At 38.1% G+C, this 16,637-nt stretch overlaps 1 protein-coding gene across 16 annotated transcripts in view; it reads left to right on the top strand.

The window, feature by feature from the left end:
- Positions 1-16,637, top strand: part of DLG2 (discs large MAGUK scaffold protein 2) — a 2,332,374-nt gene that overhangs the window by 1,698,293 nt on the left and 617,444 nt on the right. For all 16 annotated transcript variants that reach the window (XM_037840899.1, XM_037840898.1, XM_037840904.1 and 13 more), the window contains one exon: positions 12,145-12,269. In XM_037840899.1, the coding sequence (XP_037696827.1) occupies positions 12,145-12,269 (125 nt within the window). The remainder of the gene's footprint in view (positions 1-12,144; positions 12,270-16,637) is intronic.

Here is a 16,637-nt window from a genome sequence, read left to right as displayed (position 1 = left end):
TCTTTTTAAACTTAATAATTTCCCACCATTTAAAAATTGAAATTTTACTTGGGAAAATTTGATTTCCTTTGGGATGGGGGAAAGGACAGTTTGTCAGCATTAGACCCCCATTTCAGGATGGCAACAATCTATCAGAGCTGAATACTGGCTGTCCCCTTTAGATAAAATATAAGCTGTACAGTTTTCTACAGCTCCACTATTCCCTATTTTATCCCCGGTATGAAGACCAATTATCAGTTGCCACTTAACACTTTTACTCAGTTGTATTACCTCGCCTGGCTCCATTTTATTATTCTATGCCTTCTTTGCTTCCATAGGCATTTGAGTTTGGGATCCCTTGTCTTGAGCACAAGGAGGTTATTGGTGGTATCCATCAGAAGGATGGAGTGAAGGCAGTCAGGCCTGGAAACTAGAAGAACAGTGAGAACTAATGAAGTTATAAACTAGAGCAGTGAGAGTAGATGTTGAGAGGAGCCAGATGGATTTCAGAGATATTTCAGGTGTAGGGTTAATAACACTTGATGTTTACTAAAATATTGATTCTGTCAACAATGAAAATATAAACAGTCCAATGAAAATATGGGCAAAGGACTTGAGTAGACATTTACATGACTTATAAGCACATGAAAAGATGCTCAGCATCATTAGCCACTAGGGAAATGCAAATCAAATCTAAAACCACATTTTGATAATACTTTACACCTGCTAGAATTGCTATTATTAAAAAAAAAAACAGAAAAATAAATGTTGGAAAGTATGTGGAGAAATAGGAACCCATGTACACTGTGGATGGGAATATAAAATGGTGTAGCCACTACAGAAAAGTCTGGTGGTTCCTTAGAAAGTTATGTATAGACCTGGTAGTCTCACTTCTAGGTAGATAACCAAATAATTGAAAGCAGGGGACTCAAACAATACTAGTACACCAGTGTTCATAGCAGCATTTCACACAATAGCCAAAGGTGGAAGCAACCCAAATGTCCATAAACAGAAGAATGGATAAACAAAATATGGTATAGACATATGTTTCAGTTTGCTAAAGCTGCTGGAATGCAATATACCAGAAATGGATTGCCTTTTATCAGAAGGGATTTCTTACAAATTCACAGTTCTAAGGCCATAAAGTGTCCAAACTAAGGCATCAACAAGAGGATACCTTCACTGAGTAAAGGCTGATGGCATCTGGAACACCTCTGTCAGCTAGGAAGGCACATGGCTGGCGTCTGCCAGAGGTCCTTTGCTCCTGGGTTGCATTGCTTTCAGCTTCTGATTTCAGTGACTTTCTCTTTTAAGCATCTCTGGGTTCTCACTTAGCTTCTCCGGGGCAAACTCTGGGCTTCATCTCTTAGCTTAGCATCTCCAAACATCTTTCTGTCTGCATCTCCAAGCATCTGGGTCTATGATGGCTCTGAGCTCTCTCTCTCTCTCCCAGAGCTCTCTTAAGGACTCCAGTAAACTAATTAAGACCCACGTTGAATGGGGAAGTGTCAAATCTCTGTGGAAATAATCTGTCCAACCCACAATTGGATGGGTCACATCTCCATGGTAACAACCTGATCAAAAGATCCCACCCACAATAGGCCTGTCCCCACAAGAGTGGATTAAAAGAACATTGTCTTTTATGGAGCATGTAACAGATTCAAACCAGCACGACATACAATAGAATAAGAGTCAGCCATAAAAAGGAATGAAGTTCTGATACATGCCACAACATATATGGACCTTAAAGACCTCATATTAAGTGAAAGAATCAGACACAAAGGGACAAATGTGGTATGATCTCACTGATATAAATTAATTAGAATATGCAAATTCACAGCATCAGAAAACAATACAGGTTAACAAGGAAAAACATGAGGGTGGGGAATATATGGTTACTGCTTAATTGATACAAAGTTTCTGTGTGGAGTGATGGGAAAATTTGGGGAATGGATGATGGTGATGGTAGCAAAACATTGTAAATTTAATTAACACCACTGAATTGTATACTTGAAAGTTGGTTGAAATTGAAAAGTTTAGGTTGTATGTATGTTACCAGAATAAAAATTAAAAAAAAAAACCACCACAGAAATATTTTTTTAAAAAAGGTTGGAACTGATGGGCAGACACGAGTCAGGATGACTCTCAGATTCCTCCACTTGGAACTGAGTGATTCATGAGTTTCCTTGTTTCTTTCTTAGTTTCTAAACACAAACTGGTCTCAACAGATGCCTAGCTTAATCGTTCATATGGCGAGCTGTTTTCAGAGAACGCAAGCAGACACTTCAATGCAAATATAATTTGTGATAGGGGTACAAGGGAGGGACTCCATTATTACCAACTTACATTGGAAAAATGATCAAGAAGTTAAACTATTTTGGGATTTGTCGAGATGTAACATTTTATCTTACAGAGCTACTTCATTTAGATGCTGTTGCAAGATACATACAGATGCTGCTTGGAAATTTTGTACCTGGACTGTAACTGACAACATCCTAAATCAGATCTTAAGAATTCACAGCTCTACCATTATATTTGATCCCCAATTTCTCTTCTTGCTTTCTGACTCAATTCATCCAGTTTGTATTCATCAGGCATACTGCCCTTGAATCATGTTTTTTTTTTTTTTAATCATGTCTCTCCTTATTAAAAAACAAAAACAAACAAACAAACAAAAAAACACATCTTCTCCAGGAAAGCCCATAGACCTAGGCCTGGCATTCAGAAAATCTCCATATATATGTGCCACCTCAAAGGGTTTTTGTGAGATCCAAAGGAAGTAACTGTGCCTGACACTTGACATTGTCTTTACATTGACAAATAGCTCTCTCAAAGTTAGAGGGACCCAAACCAAATTCTTCATTTACTTCTCCCACATTGGTTTTCCCAGTCTTTCCCATCTCATGCATGGCATCACTATCCATCTATGTACAATTCTCAATTCTTCTTTCTCTCACCTTTTACATTCCAACCATCCAATCATAAGTCTTGCCAATTCTATCTCAAAATGTTTAAAATATTTCCAACCCAAGTGCTATCAGTTTAGTCCAGCTACCATCAATTTCATATCTGGACTGCTGCGACTGGACTTTCTTTGAACTGAAAAGTAAGTTTTTACATAGCAACAATTATAATTTTCTTAAACTAAACCAAATCATGTTACTCCCTTGTTTTAAACCCTTCATAACCCAAAGCCTTACTGTATCCCAATAGGCCCTCAGTGATCTGCTTCCCTCTCCACCCTTATCTCTTCCTTCTTCTCCTTATCACTCTACAGCTATTCTGGTTTTGTTTTAGTTCCTTGAACAAGTCAAACTCTTTCTTACGCTGAGACCTTGGTACATCTTGTTCTTCTACCTGGAGCTCTCAGTAACTGCTACACGTCTTACATCCTATTGCTCTTCTCATTTCATTCTCCTCTCCTTCTACCCTAGGTCTTTCCCTACTTTGAATGTTTTTGATCATTTTTTTATTTCTTCTCTATCATTTTTGTCTCTTTCTATCTCCTTGGGAAACGTCAGTGTCAACCACAAAGTATCCTGACTTGATCATTATTTTAATAGAATCACGTGACTTGTCTTTTATACTTTCATGACTTTCAATGAGCACTGCTTCATGTTTGAAATCTTGAACCCTAGAATCCCAGTATCCAGTCTGCTGCCCCCTCTTTCATCCCTTTTCCTCCATGAATCTATTTTGAATCCAGTAGAATCTCAGTCTTTTCACCCTCTTCTATTCTTCTAGTCTATGAACATCTCCTGTCTTCTCTTCTTTCATAGCCTTTCCTATTGTATCATTCATTCCCTTGAGAGTCAACCACATGTGCTTTCATACCTCAGACCTAGAGCAACCAAACTATCCATTTTCACTATTCAAAATTACTAAGCACTGTGGAGAAAATCCCATAATTACCCTAATGAGGTCCCACCTCAGTGCTGCTCAGCAGATTCCTACTGATCCATAGGTATCTCCCTTTCTTGCTTCACAGCTACAGTTCCAAACATTTACTGCTTTACTTAATTCTCAACTTTATTCCAGACCCTTCCCTCTGATGTCTTTACTTCTACATTTATGGAGCCAAAGGTAGGTCGTCAGTCAAAAACACCCTCAGCTTCCTTCTCCCCTATCTTAAAATGACCTTATAAGTATTCTAACTTAAAAAAAACAGCATAAATTTACCTATAGCAACTTGGCCATTCTTATGGCAGAAAGACATCCCTCCCTCTACTCAAGACTGAGCTATGCAATTTCGAAAGCAAACTTTCATTTTTATCTTTTGTGGGATAAGTTTTACAAGTATATAAAATATATGTGTATGGGTATAGTAAGTGTTAGGGATTGAATCATGCCCCCACAAAAGGCATGTTCAGGTCCCAATCCCTGGTCCTGTGGGTGTGGACCCATTGTAAATAAGACCTTTGAAGATGTCACTAAATAAGATGTGCACAAACTGAATGAGGAAGTGCCTTAATCCAATATGACTGAAGTCCTTATAAGCAAAGGAAATTGGACACAGGAAGAGAACAGAGCAGTCAGAAGCTAGAAGTCAACAGAACCCAGAAGAGAAAGAAGAAGATGCTGCTATATGCATTGCTGTGTGACTGAACAGCTAAGGATTACTGGCAGCCAGCCCCAGAATGACAGTCTTTGGGGAGAAAGATGATTTTAGACTTTTCCATACAGCACACTGTATGGAATTTGTTTTTGCAGCTGGGGAACTAAAATAGTAAGATATATTTTAAGGAAAAATTAAAAATGGAATTTCTCAAAGTGACAAAAAAAAAACTGTAATTCTGATATCCAATGAGAACCACTATTACCATATTGGCGGACATATTTCCAAATGTTTTCTATGCATATATATTACAAAGTGAGGTCAAAGTCTGAATCCTAAATCGTATCTTACTTTATTTACCTAATAGATGTATCATAAATAGCTTTTCATATCAGTATATAAACTTATATAACACCATTGAATGCCTTTGTATGGCTCTACCACCCTATATTTAGTCCTGTAGATGAATCTATGGAATCTGAACTTTGGACCCCATCCCCATTCCTCCTCCTTTAGGATTTTTACTTCCCTTCTTCAGTTATTTCCCTGCTCTCCCACACCTTCAATTTCTCTTTCTGGGGACTTATTTCTCTCAGTCCACAGACATGCTTCAATCCCTCCCTGCTGTCCTCAAAGTCTTTCCTCAACTCTGTCTGTTCCATCAGTTATACCGTATATCTCCTCTAAGGTCAAAACTCTTTAAAAAAAAAGTAGTCTACCTGCAGTGTCTACCCTTTTACTTCTCATGAGTTCTTTGCTCTACAGCAATCTGGCATTCTCTCTTCACCTGTTTGTTGAAGCTGCTTCCTTAGCACCCTTCCTTTCCCCTTAAAACATTTGCTTCTAAACAGTTACAATCCCCAAATGCAAATTTCCTGATGGCTCTAGTTCCTAGGAGCTACTTAAAAAAATACAATTCAATGTAGCAAACTATGGGGGATCTTAAATGCAACTCCTGGAGGAAACTCTTATCCCTGAACTAAGAACTTCATTCCAAGGTACATGGATTGTTAAATAGTATTTAAAAAAAAAGGGAAATTTTGAGAAGAAATGCTTCATTTGGTTAATTGCAAGTGGCAGTAGTTTGAAATATCTGCATTACACACTCTTAATAATAGGCTGGGGGCCATTGCAGAATGTAAGAAAGACTTTCAATGATTTTCAGAAGACATCTTTTCAGTCCTGTGCCTCTCTAGGTTTGCTGACTCAAATAAAATGACTTGCAGGACAAGTTAGAAGATTATTTGCCACTATAAAGGGATACTTTTCTTCCAGCATATAGCCTAAAGAGGACTTTATTTTAATTTGCTATCTGTTTTAACCTTTTTTGATATCTTCATTTTACTTATATTGTTGACTATTCTATTGCATTTTATTACATTTGTGAGCCAATGATCAAGTTCTGGGCTAGTAATTTTCAATCTGGGTACATGCTAGAAATCTATGGATTGGGGACTGTTCTGGTTTGCTAATGCTGCCGGAATGCAAAACACCAGAAATGGATTGGCTTTTATAAAAGGGGGGGGTTATTTGGTTACACAGTTGCAGTCTTAAGACCATAAAGTGTCTCAAGGTAACGCATCAACAATTGGGTACCTTCACTGGAGGATGGCCAGTGTTGTCCGGAAAACCTCTGTTACCTTGAAAGGCTTGTGGCTGGTGTCTGCTCCAAGTTCTGGTTTCAAAATGGCTTTCTCCCGGGATGTTCCTCTCTAGGCCACAGTTCTTCTTCAAAATGTCACTCTCAGTTGCTCTTGGGGCATTTGTCCTCTCTTAATTACTCTGGAGTAAGAGCCTGCTTTCAATGGCCATCTTCAAACTGTCTCTTATCTGCAGCTCCTCTCTCAGCTCCTGTGCATTCTTCAAAGTGTCCCTCTTGGCTGTAGCAAGCGCTCTTCTTGTGTCTGAGCATTTATAGGGCTCCAGTGAACCAATCAAGGCCCACGCTGAATGGGTGGGGCCACACCTCCATGGAAATTGTCTAATCAGAGTTATCACCTACAGTTGGGTAGGACACATCTCCGTGGAAACACTCAATCAAAGAATTACAATTTAATCAACACTAAAACATCTGCTCACACGAGATTGCATCAAAGATAATGGTGTTTTGGGGGACATAATACATTCAAACTGGCACAGGGACTGAGTTATAATTTTATACTTGAAAACAACATATATTTGTGTAGTAACAGATATGGAGAAGATAGCCTTGTATATTAATGAATCCTGGCAGGCAATAAAAGAACAGAACATGCTCCTAAGATAAGGGTGAGCATATAGGCAACTTAGGAGTTGGGGAAGAGGTAATATAAAATTTCAGTGTTTATCAAAACAGGAAATGGGTATACAAAAGTTGTAAAAACTGTTTGAGGCGTTCTTCATCCAGCTTTTATTTACCTAAAAACTTTCAATATCTACCTAACCATCCACTCCCCCACATTCAGTATTTCTACCTAAATTATCCTACAAAAGAAGTAATGTAATAAAAGTGTAGGTTAAAAGGTCATTAATAAATAGTTGTTAATGAAAAAATAAAGACATGAATGAAAGAATACACTGAATACATCATATTAATAAAAGTTTCATAAAATTTTCTCTTTCACATTTATCAGCAATGAACATTTTCCATTATCACTACAATGTTAATGGCTGCAAAATATTACCATATTCAAGTAGATGTACCACAGTATTTTTAAACCGCTTCTCCAGTGTTTGGTTGTTCATTTCCAGTTGTGTGATTTTTTAAACCTAGAAAAATAAAGTGGCAAAGCTTTGAACACAAATCTTTGCACACATCTATGATGATTTCTTTAGAATAAATTCCTAAAAATTGAATTACCAGGTCAAATAGTATTTTAAAGTGGGAACATAAATTCTAAAAATCAAAGAAATGCTTTGTGATTAGAACATTCTATAAATGCATGTGATATCACTATTAATTTTCCTCCTCTTTTTTTAACTGCTTTAGGGGTGATTTTCATTTGAGGAATAAAATTTAAATAAGAGGAACTTTCCTGTGCACATTGCATTTATCACATTGCATTTGCAATATTTGCAACCGTCAATTAAATGACAATTTGTCTTTCCACAGATTCTTGTTTTGAGATAAATGTGTAGTATGTGAAACAGGAAGTGCCATTTGGCTAGGCAATGGGCTTGTGCTACTGGAGGGTATTTCACCAAATCTGAAGGACTGGAAGTGGGAGAATGAATGATCTGTGCTAGCCACATTCATCAGTCATGTATTTTCCCAACTGCAAGGACACAGTAGCCTACTCAGAACTCTTCACAGGGGCTGCCTTCACCAGCATGATATTTTGCAGTTTCCATATACTGAATCAAGGATCAGCACTTAGTTAATTAGTCAAAATTTTCAGAATCCAAGGTTGTCACCAGGGGTCTGCCTGTTCACATAGAGAAACTGCTGTTCAGAGAAGAAATGAACTGGGCTCTGCCCCTGTAGCTGGCAGGCTCTGAGATGATTGTCAGGGGACTCGAGTGATTCAGCCATAGGAGAGCAGTAGGCAGCAATTCCACTGCTCCTTTTTCTCCCTCCACTAAATGCTGCTGGCTGGTAGCAAAGGCCTGAAAGGGAAAGCTGGGAGAGAACAATAATGGGAGGTTGGAAAGCACTTCACATCATTTGTTTAGCTGAATTCAGATGAGCCTGCTCTCAAGAACCGTGGTGACTAGGCCAGGCCCAGCTGCCAGACTCGTTTTAATTAAAACACAAAAGAGCGCTGAAATCTTCGGTACTGGAAACACAGGTCCAGTTACACTGTTTCCACCTTGAGTATTCTCTCTCCACTTTTAATTCCCTGACCCATTCACTCTTTTCCTCAGAGTGGGTTTGGAGGACAGGGGAAAGTATGCTAGGAAATGCCAGAGTAAGAATATCCTCCATGTTGGAGTCAATCCTGAAAACTGTGAAAGGTTGCTAGGTTGTCATCAAAGCTATCACTTCAAAGATCTGATGGTTCACAGAATTTTTTTTTTAATGCAACAGCAGTCTGCCTCTCCACTGAAGGTTCCTAAAGCATTCCTTTTACTCTGTTGGCAAGAACAGTTTTCTGACAAATCAAGTGATAGAATCCTGAAAGAATCCTTGAAAGTCATCCAATTTAACCTCTCAGTGGTTTCTGGGCTCTCTCATATCCTATGACTAGCCAGCTGCCCCTTGAGTGAAGACCTACCCCTTCCTCTCTCCCAAAGCAGCCCATACCCAATTTGGACAGATCTGTCTCATTGTTTATCCTTCAGCTGAGTAATAATTTGAATACTTAGGATTTCTATTTTTTAAATTTTTGTTGCCACACAAAACAAAATAGCTTCTACTTTCTCGTGACATTTCTTAATATATTGTGGGCTTCTGTAGTGTCCTTTCTGAGTCTTCCCTTTAGAGCATGGACATGCTCAGTGAGTTCATTTATTGATCAGATATTTATTGGACAATGTTATGTACCAGACAAGGCACCCCCCCCAAAAAAAAAAAAAAAAACAAATACCATAAAGTTCTTGCTGTCTAAAAGCTCAATTTGAAGGGAAGATAGACTCATAAATAGAAAATTACAAAATAACACAGTACATGACATAGGTAATCAGAGGAATCTAAAAAATGCAAATGAGTAGTGGCTTACTCAGAGAAGAGTTGGGGTGTTCATTTAAGATTTTCTAGAAAAGATACCATTAAGCCCTGTCTTAGAAGATGGTAAGAATTGGGCCAGTCAAGGGGGAAGTTTCTGGCACTGAAGTTTCTGGTAGAGAAGATAGCTTGAGTAAAGGCCGAGAGATAAGTTAGTATGGTTTGCATAGGAAAGAGCAAGCAGTTTACTTCAGTCTGGAGCTAAAGTGTGAAGCTAGAAAAAACAGGAGATAAGGATAAGAGATAGACCATGAATACTTTCTCAAATGACAAGGTTTTAAATACTTTCTCCAAACACATTGATATTGTCAGGAGAAAGCAATTGCATAGCTCCCAGTCTCTATTTGCCTTCTTTCCCACTCCCACTAATCAAGAAATTGTTAACCCTGAAGTACCTGCTGTTGTAAGACCACTTTCTTGGAGCCAAACCTAATTTACATTGAAGATACCTGTCAGGGATTAAATCATATTCTCCACAAAAGGCATGTTCAAGTCCCAACCTCTGGTCCTGTGGGTATTTGTAAATAAGACCTTTGAAATTGTTATTAGTTAAGGTGTGCCCAAACTGAATGAGGGTGGGTCTTAATCCAATATAGCTGAAGTCCTTATAAGCAAAGGTAATTGGACACAGGAAGAAAAGTCATGGGGAGCCCCCTGAATCTGGAAGTCAATGGAACCTGGAAGAGAAAGATGATGCCACCAGGTACATTGCCATGTGACATAAAAGCGAAGGGCCTAGGATTGCCAGCAGCCAGCCCCAGACTGCCATAGTCTCCAAGGAAAAAGCATTGCCTTGCTGATGCCTTGATTTTGGACTTTTCCTAACCTCAAAACTGAGCCAATCACTTCACAGCATTTAAGCCAACTCGTAAGAAATTTGTTTTAGCAGCGGAGAAACAAAAACAATACCCATCTCTCCATCCTTTACTTTCGAAACCTCTGGATCTTAGGTAAACTACCTCTTAAAATCACCTAAACGCTGTCTCAGTGGTCACATGCAATGACTTATAGTTTGAGGTTATACAATGAAAATTTACTTATCATCAGTTGCCAAAGTATCACTGCGTTTTCTGCTATGTTCCATGGAATCAGGTATCATTGGACTTTTAACAATCCCTGTATCCTTAGCTTAGAGTTTGTCCCTTAGATAATACTCAGCCAATCATCAGTTGTCAATAGGTACTTAAACCTGAAATGAGTTTACATATACTGTGCTCTTGTGAACTCCATGAATTCAGACTCATCTCATCCAGTTCTCCTTGCCACCTTTGTTCTAACCTTATTGTCTGTGTCTTAGATTTGGAATACTCTTTCTCACCTCAAGGATTTTATATATGTTTTTCCTTGTGACTGGAGCATTCTGTCCTCCTCTCCATCTCCCATCCTGACTCCCTTTCAAGTAATAAACTGCTGTTTACCTTCAGGAAAAGTCCCTATGTTGGGTTCTCCTGTGAGCATTGCTTGTACTCTACACTACCCTGCGTATGTCCCATAAATTGGCATAGTAGCTGCGGTAGCCCCAGGGTTTAGCACAGTGCCAGGCATAGAGTTGGTGTTTCATAAATAGTAATTAAATTCATGATTACATGACTTCTAAGAGGTAATACCTCTGTTTATTGAACACTGGAATTTTTCAAATAACAAACAGAATTAGAGAAGAAGTCAGAAGTATAAGGACATGGGATTTTAGCCACTGTGGCTGGATTATTAATTTCAACCTTTCAACAGAAATGTACTATTGTAAAAACAGCACTCTGGAATTCAGTTTCATTAATTCAGTCAATAAAAATTTCTAAACATTACCTTGACATTTGCAGTGGTACAATTGTCAAGTTACAGCTGATCTTTTCTTGACATTGAACTTTTCTGAGTAATTTAGTGCCCTGGTTAATATCTTTGAATTAAATACTAACTTCTTAGTCCTCATCTATTTTCCTGAAGAGCAGACCTTGATCAAATAACCACAAATAGAGTAAACTTTATTCATTGTCAGAATATGTAGAAAAATGAAAGTTCCAAAGACAGTGGACTGGTTAAATAAATGATGATATATGATGTTAATGAAATATTATTTATCCATTTGAAATAAAACTATAAAGACTACCTAGCTGTATGGACAGGGATTATAGTGTCAATTGGAAGGAGAAAAAAAGAATACAACTTTAGAAACACAACTATAGCTATGGAGAAGGGAATTAAAGGCAAATATGTAAATAAGAATTTGCTAAGTCAGATAGTTTGTGAATTTGGAGGGAGGGAATTTAATGATACCCTAACATACAAATTTTAGAAGGATTTATGTCATTGGATGTCAGTTACTATAATCTACAGAAATGAGTATGAAAGTTTTATTAGAGTATAGAGTTAGTCAAATTTACAGGCTGCAGCAGTATTTCATGCCTTGTCTATAGCTACTTCAAATTAAAGTCTATTTATTCTTGGAAAGTATCTCGCATATATTATGACTCTAGAAAAGGGTCCTGTTATATAGGAACACATTTATGTGATGGATAAATATCAGAATAATACCAGAAAAAGACAAAAACGAAGACACCTAAATTTCACTCCTCTACCAAATAAAATATTTTCTTGTAACTTGTTTCCTTCCATTTCTTTTCCATGTGAATGTATAACTTAAAAAAATTGTCACCTTAACAGCTTTTTGCACTTTATAAAGTGCCATTTGTAAATTTTTTCCCTACTTCATAATGATCATTTTAATTCATGAAGGAAGCATTTTTAAAAGGCAAAAATATAAGGCCCCTTGAATACTTGCAACTCAGGACAAACTTGGGTTGAGTTTCTTCATGACCTTCCCTGTGTCTGCTGACAGTACACTTATGACTTTACAGACAAGACTGTTATCACCTGATTTCCACTTGAGTGGTAACATGATAACGCCAGTGCAAGAGGACCTAGGTTTTAGGTGACAGCCACATCATTTAATATCTACTTGTTGTTTCTACAGGGGAATTCTGGCCTGGGATTCAGTATTGCTGGAGGGACAGATAATCCCCACATTGGAGATGATCCTGGCATATTTATTACGAAGATTATACCAGGAGGTGCTGCAGCAGAGGATGGCAGGCTCAGGTAAGGATCTGAGACCTTAGACTTAGTTGAAAAATAAATCTATCGTATCAATGTGATATGTTTGTACCTTTGGACAGTAATAATTCTCCTGAAGTTCTGTACTTGAAAAGAGAAGGCTGTCAAAGCAAGCTTTGTGATTTGTGGATCTCTCATTACTTAACGAATTTCTACTAGTATTTAATTTGTGTTTGTTAACAGCTGCCGTATTCAGCATTGGTCCAAGCACTGTGAGGAAGGGATACATATTTGGCTTCTGTTCTGATGGGGCCTGCAGTCTATTTGAAAGAAGAATAAAGTGAACTAAGGAGCAAATAGCAGCATGATATAGAAAATAATACACTATGAATAGCATTAGTAAATAATAAAATGTTATAGACTCTCTATGTATTCATGGATTCAGTAACCATTTCTAAGGGCTTTCTTTAGGAGTTTGGAGACAGGGCAGTTGATGTCTGAGAAACTATTCCAGAAGAAATTTCCAGTATGGGTTTTAAAGGATAGTTAACAATTCACTAACCCTACAAATCTGAGTGGAGATATAGAGGGAGAAAGAGCAAGTTGTCCTAACAAAATGTGGGATATTAGTTTGACCTGGATGAAGAATACATGGTGAGGTTAAATAGATAGAATGGAGCCAGATAATGCTCAGTGATGCAATAGTAGATGCTTGACCCAAGGGCCCTCTCCTTAAAGAACTTAAAGATTATTTTTGGAAAAAAGATTTTACACACATGGGGCAATTAGTAAATAACATAAAATGCTATCAGAGATCAAAACACTAGCTAAAGTACATTGTGGATTGGAAGAATCAGGGAAGACATCTCTGGAAAAGAAAAACATCATAAAGTCATTTAAGCATCCTTACTAGGTTGTAAATCCCCTCAGGTCAAGTGAATATACATTATTTATGTGCCTGTATATAACATACACACACACACATATGTATCCATGTATACATATATAAAGCTCAATAAATTTTTGCTGAATAAAAGAGTGAGTTTCTAGAAGAAATTAATGAAGTAGAGAAGAGAGAAAAAAGGAAAAGCAGTGGTGGGAGGGATAGCACAAGCAAAGTCCTCCAAGTAGGAATGACCTCATCTTCCGTGGAGCCACATTGAGTGATGTGGCTTATACCGCAGAAATGTAGGCTGTTATTTCATTAAGCATAGATAAGCTAGTTTACTGTTTTCTTACAGAGCACCCAAGGATACTTTTGTTCCCTATCCAATTGTTCTCATGCAGTGATTACTTTTGACAGCTGCATCTTTGCAGCTTGTGGAGGAGAATCACAGTTTTTCAGGTACATCTGCCTCTCCTCTCAACAGGAAAAGAAACAAGTGACACTCCCACAGGAAACACATGCTTTTTTGACAATAGAATTTTCAAGCTGAATTTACTAAATTAATTTCTGAGTAAGGAAATATTCATACTGCAGAGTGAAATGCTGTGTAATTCTGAGCCCTGGTGGGGATTGTGTTTGCTAATACTGGGCCCTAGAGAAGCTCCATTTTAAAAGTTTAGAAATAGTGTTGTTAGGGGAAAATGCAGAAATCGATGGGCCACAACCATCATTTCATGCCACTCTCTACCTAGAATTAGGGAAACGGCCACCCCTGCCAAATTCTGGCTGTAAGCTTGAGGATAGATAGGACTTTATGGTAGGTGCCTACTGACAGTTATGAACCAAAAGTGGGTTTCTTAAGAGTGCCGCTGTTCTTTGCCTGACAGCATGGGTGGCAACCTTATACCTACAATGGTAAAGGGGAGTCCTGCCAGGCTGGCAGTGTCATTCAATTATTGTGAAGAGAATAGTCATAGTGATAGCTAATGTTTATTGAGCTTGTATCATTTATGAGATGTTGTACTAAGATAGATAGATAACTATACACACACACGATCTCCTGTATCCTTACAACAGCCATATGAAATGGAATCAGTTAATTAAGGTTTAAAGATTTTAAGAATATCACCCAGCTAGCTTTGAACACATTAAAAAAAAAGAGTCCTGAAGGTTAGTTTCAAATTCTCTAAACTCTCGCCCTTTTACATCATCTGTTCTCTGCTAAAAATCTCAAAAGTAGAGTTTCCACAATATAAAGGGACGGCTCTAAATATTAATGTTAGTTATTTTTCTACTGAGCCACAGTTACCTTTATGCTGACTTCTACCTATTGGTCCTTGTTCTGGCTTCTTGGAGCCAAGGCCATGGACTAGAACTACGTATGTGAATATCACCTCTTAAGAGTTGTGCAGTGAACAACAGGAAGTGGTCCTAACTGGAGTAATTAGGTCTCCACTTCATTTTGCAGATCCTTGATAGGAGTGCTGGGATTGTTCCCCACCTTAGTACTTTCTGCCATGTTCTTGAATGGTTTGAGAACTTCTAGGAGTTGAAGAATAAATCTGGCAGCATGGCTCAAGAATAGGTTTTCAGTATTTTGCAGCTTGTCTAGTTTGTTTTATAGATAAATAAGTGAAACTCACAAGAGTGATTTATCCTGATGCATGAATCATCTAGGGCTCTGCTTTAACTAGAATCCAAATGTCCTGACTCAAATAATTAACAACCTAAGGTAGTGTTAAGACCTGGCAGTAACACGCAAGCCCCACTGTAGCCCATGTAAAAAGTCTTTTCTCCGTGTGGCAGGAACACTGAGGCTGGACCACCAAGCTGTGAGGAGTAGTTTTTGTTCCTAACACCATTAGCCCTTACAGACATGGAAGCAGCACATTACAGTGAGCTCTGGAAAGACAAAGGTTCTAATTTCTGCCCTTCTGTGAAATTGATCTTGTACAAGTTACTCAAACTCTCTTAGTCACTGTTGTCTCATATGTCAAGTGGTGGCAATAATACTTCACAGAGTTGTGCTGAGGATTCAGTGAGTTAACCTAAGTCCCAGCTATGCTAGTCACGTATCGGTGATCATTAAATTTTAGCATTATTGACCCTTCCTCCTTTTCTTTCTCTACCTCTCAGTTGCCTCTCTTTTGTTCTTTTTCTCTCTGGTGTTCTATTCCCTTTCTTCCCTTCAACCTTTCCTTCAGTTTCCTTTTACCTTTCTGTCTTTCTCTAAGTCTCCTGTTTCTATCATTCCACATCCCTCTTTCTCTTGGTCATCACAGGGAATTAAAACCCATTTTGAAAAAATGGGTATGGTATAAAAAGGTTAATGTTCCTATTCTCAAGTTTTAACCCAGTCAACTGAATCTGCCGTGTTTCTCTCACTAAGAAATAAACCCACAAACTAAAGGATGTTTTCTTGCACTTGAACAAATTTTTTGATACTTACTTTGGGTTAGAGACCCTTAAAAACAAAAAAAGTATCTTTTCCATTACAAATTATATTTTTGACAGTTGTATAATACTAAAGCTTACAGAGAAGTAGAGACTCAGAAAAGTGAAGTGATGATGTGCTCTGAGGGGAGTAGTAATTTGGACTTTAAATTATGGGATATATAATAATCAGATCAACAGTAAATAATAGCAAAGACCAACATAGTGCTTATACTGTGCTATGTACTCTTCTGAAAACATTAACTCATTTAAAGCTTAAAATGATTTGATGAGATATGTAGTTTTATTATTCCCATTTAATAGATATGAAAATTGAGGAACTGAGAGGTTAAATAATGTGCCCACGTTTGTACTGCTAATAAACGTGGGAGCCAGGATTTGAGTTCAGGCTTTGCGGCTCCAAGGTCCGTGTTTTTAGTTCTAAGCTAAACTGCAGAAAAGACACTTAAAAGACACATGGTAGGAGGCAGCATTCTAAAAATGGATCTCTGTTCTGCCCCTCTGCCCCCACATCCTCCATGATCCCATGCCCTAATCTCTGGAACCTATGAATGTGCTGATATCACTCCTGTGATTATGTTGATTATGTTGTATGATAACAGTTGACCTTGGCATAGGGACAGTATCTGGGCAGGTGGATCTAATCACATGAGTTCTTCAAAGCAGAGAACTTTCTCCAACTAGTGGCAGAAGGGGAGGTCAAAGAGCTTCAAAGTGTGTGAAGGACTCAAAATGCCATTGCTGGTTTGAAGTTGGAGGGGTCTATATGAAAAATAATGTGGGTGGCTCCGAAGAGCAGAGGCCCCTGCTGACAGCCAGCAAGGAAACAGTCCTACAAATGCAAAGAATGGGATCTTGCCCCAAGCCTTCTGATAAGAGTGCCAACACCTTGATCTCAGTCTTGTAAGAAGCTGAGCAGAGGTTCCAGTCATGCCTTGCCAAACTCTGATCTACAAACACAGTGAGCTAATAAATGGTGGTTGTTTTAAGCTGCTAAATTTATGATAATTTTCTAGGCAGTAATAGAAAAATTATGCATGTATCATTCTAGGAATCCTGGGTGGATTATGAAA

Source organism: Choloepus didactylus, chromosome 6, assembly GCF_015220235.1.
Source record: "Choloepus didactylus isolate mChoDid1 chromosome 6, mChoDid1.pri, whole genome shotgun sequence".
NCBI classification, from domain to species: Eukaryota; Metazoa; Chordata; class Mammalia; order Pilosa; family Megalonychidae; genus Choloepus; species Choloepus didactylus.
Note: the sequence above shows the minus strand (reverse complement) of the source record. Positions and strands in the feature narration are given on the sequence as shown.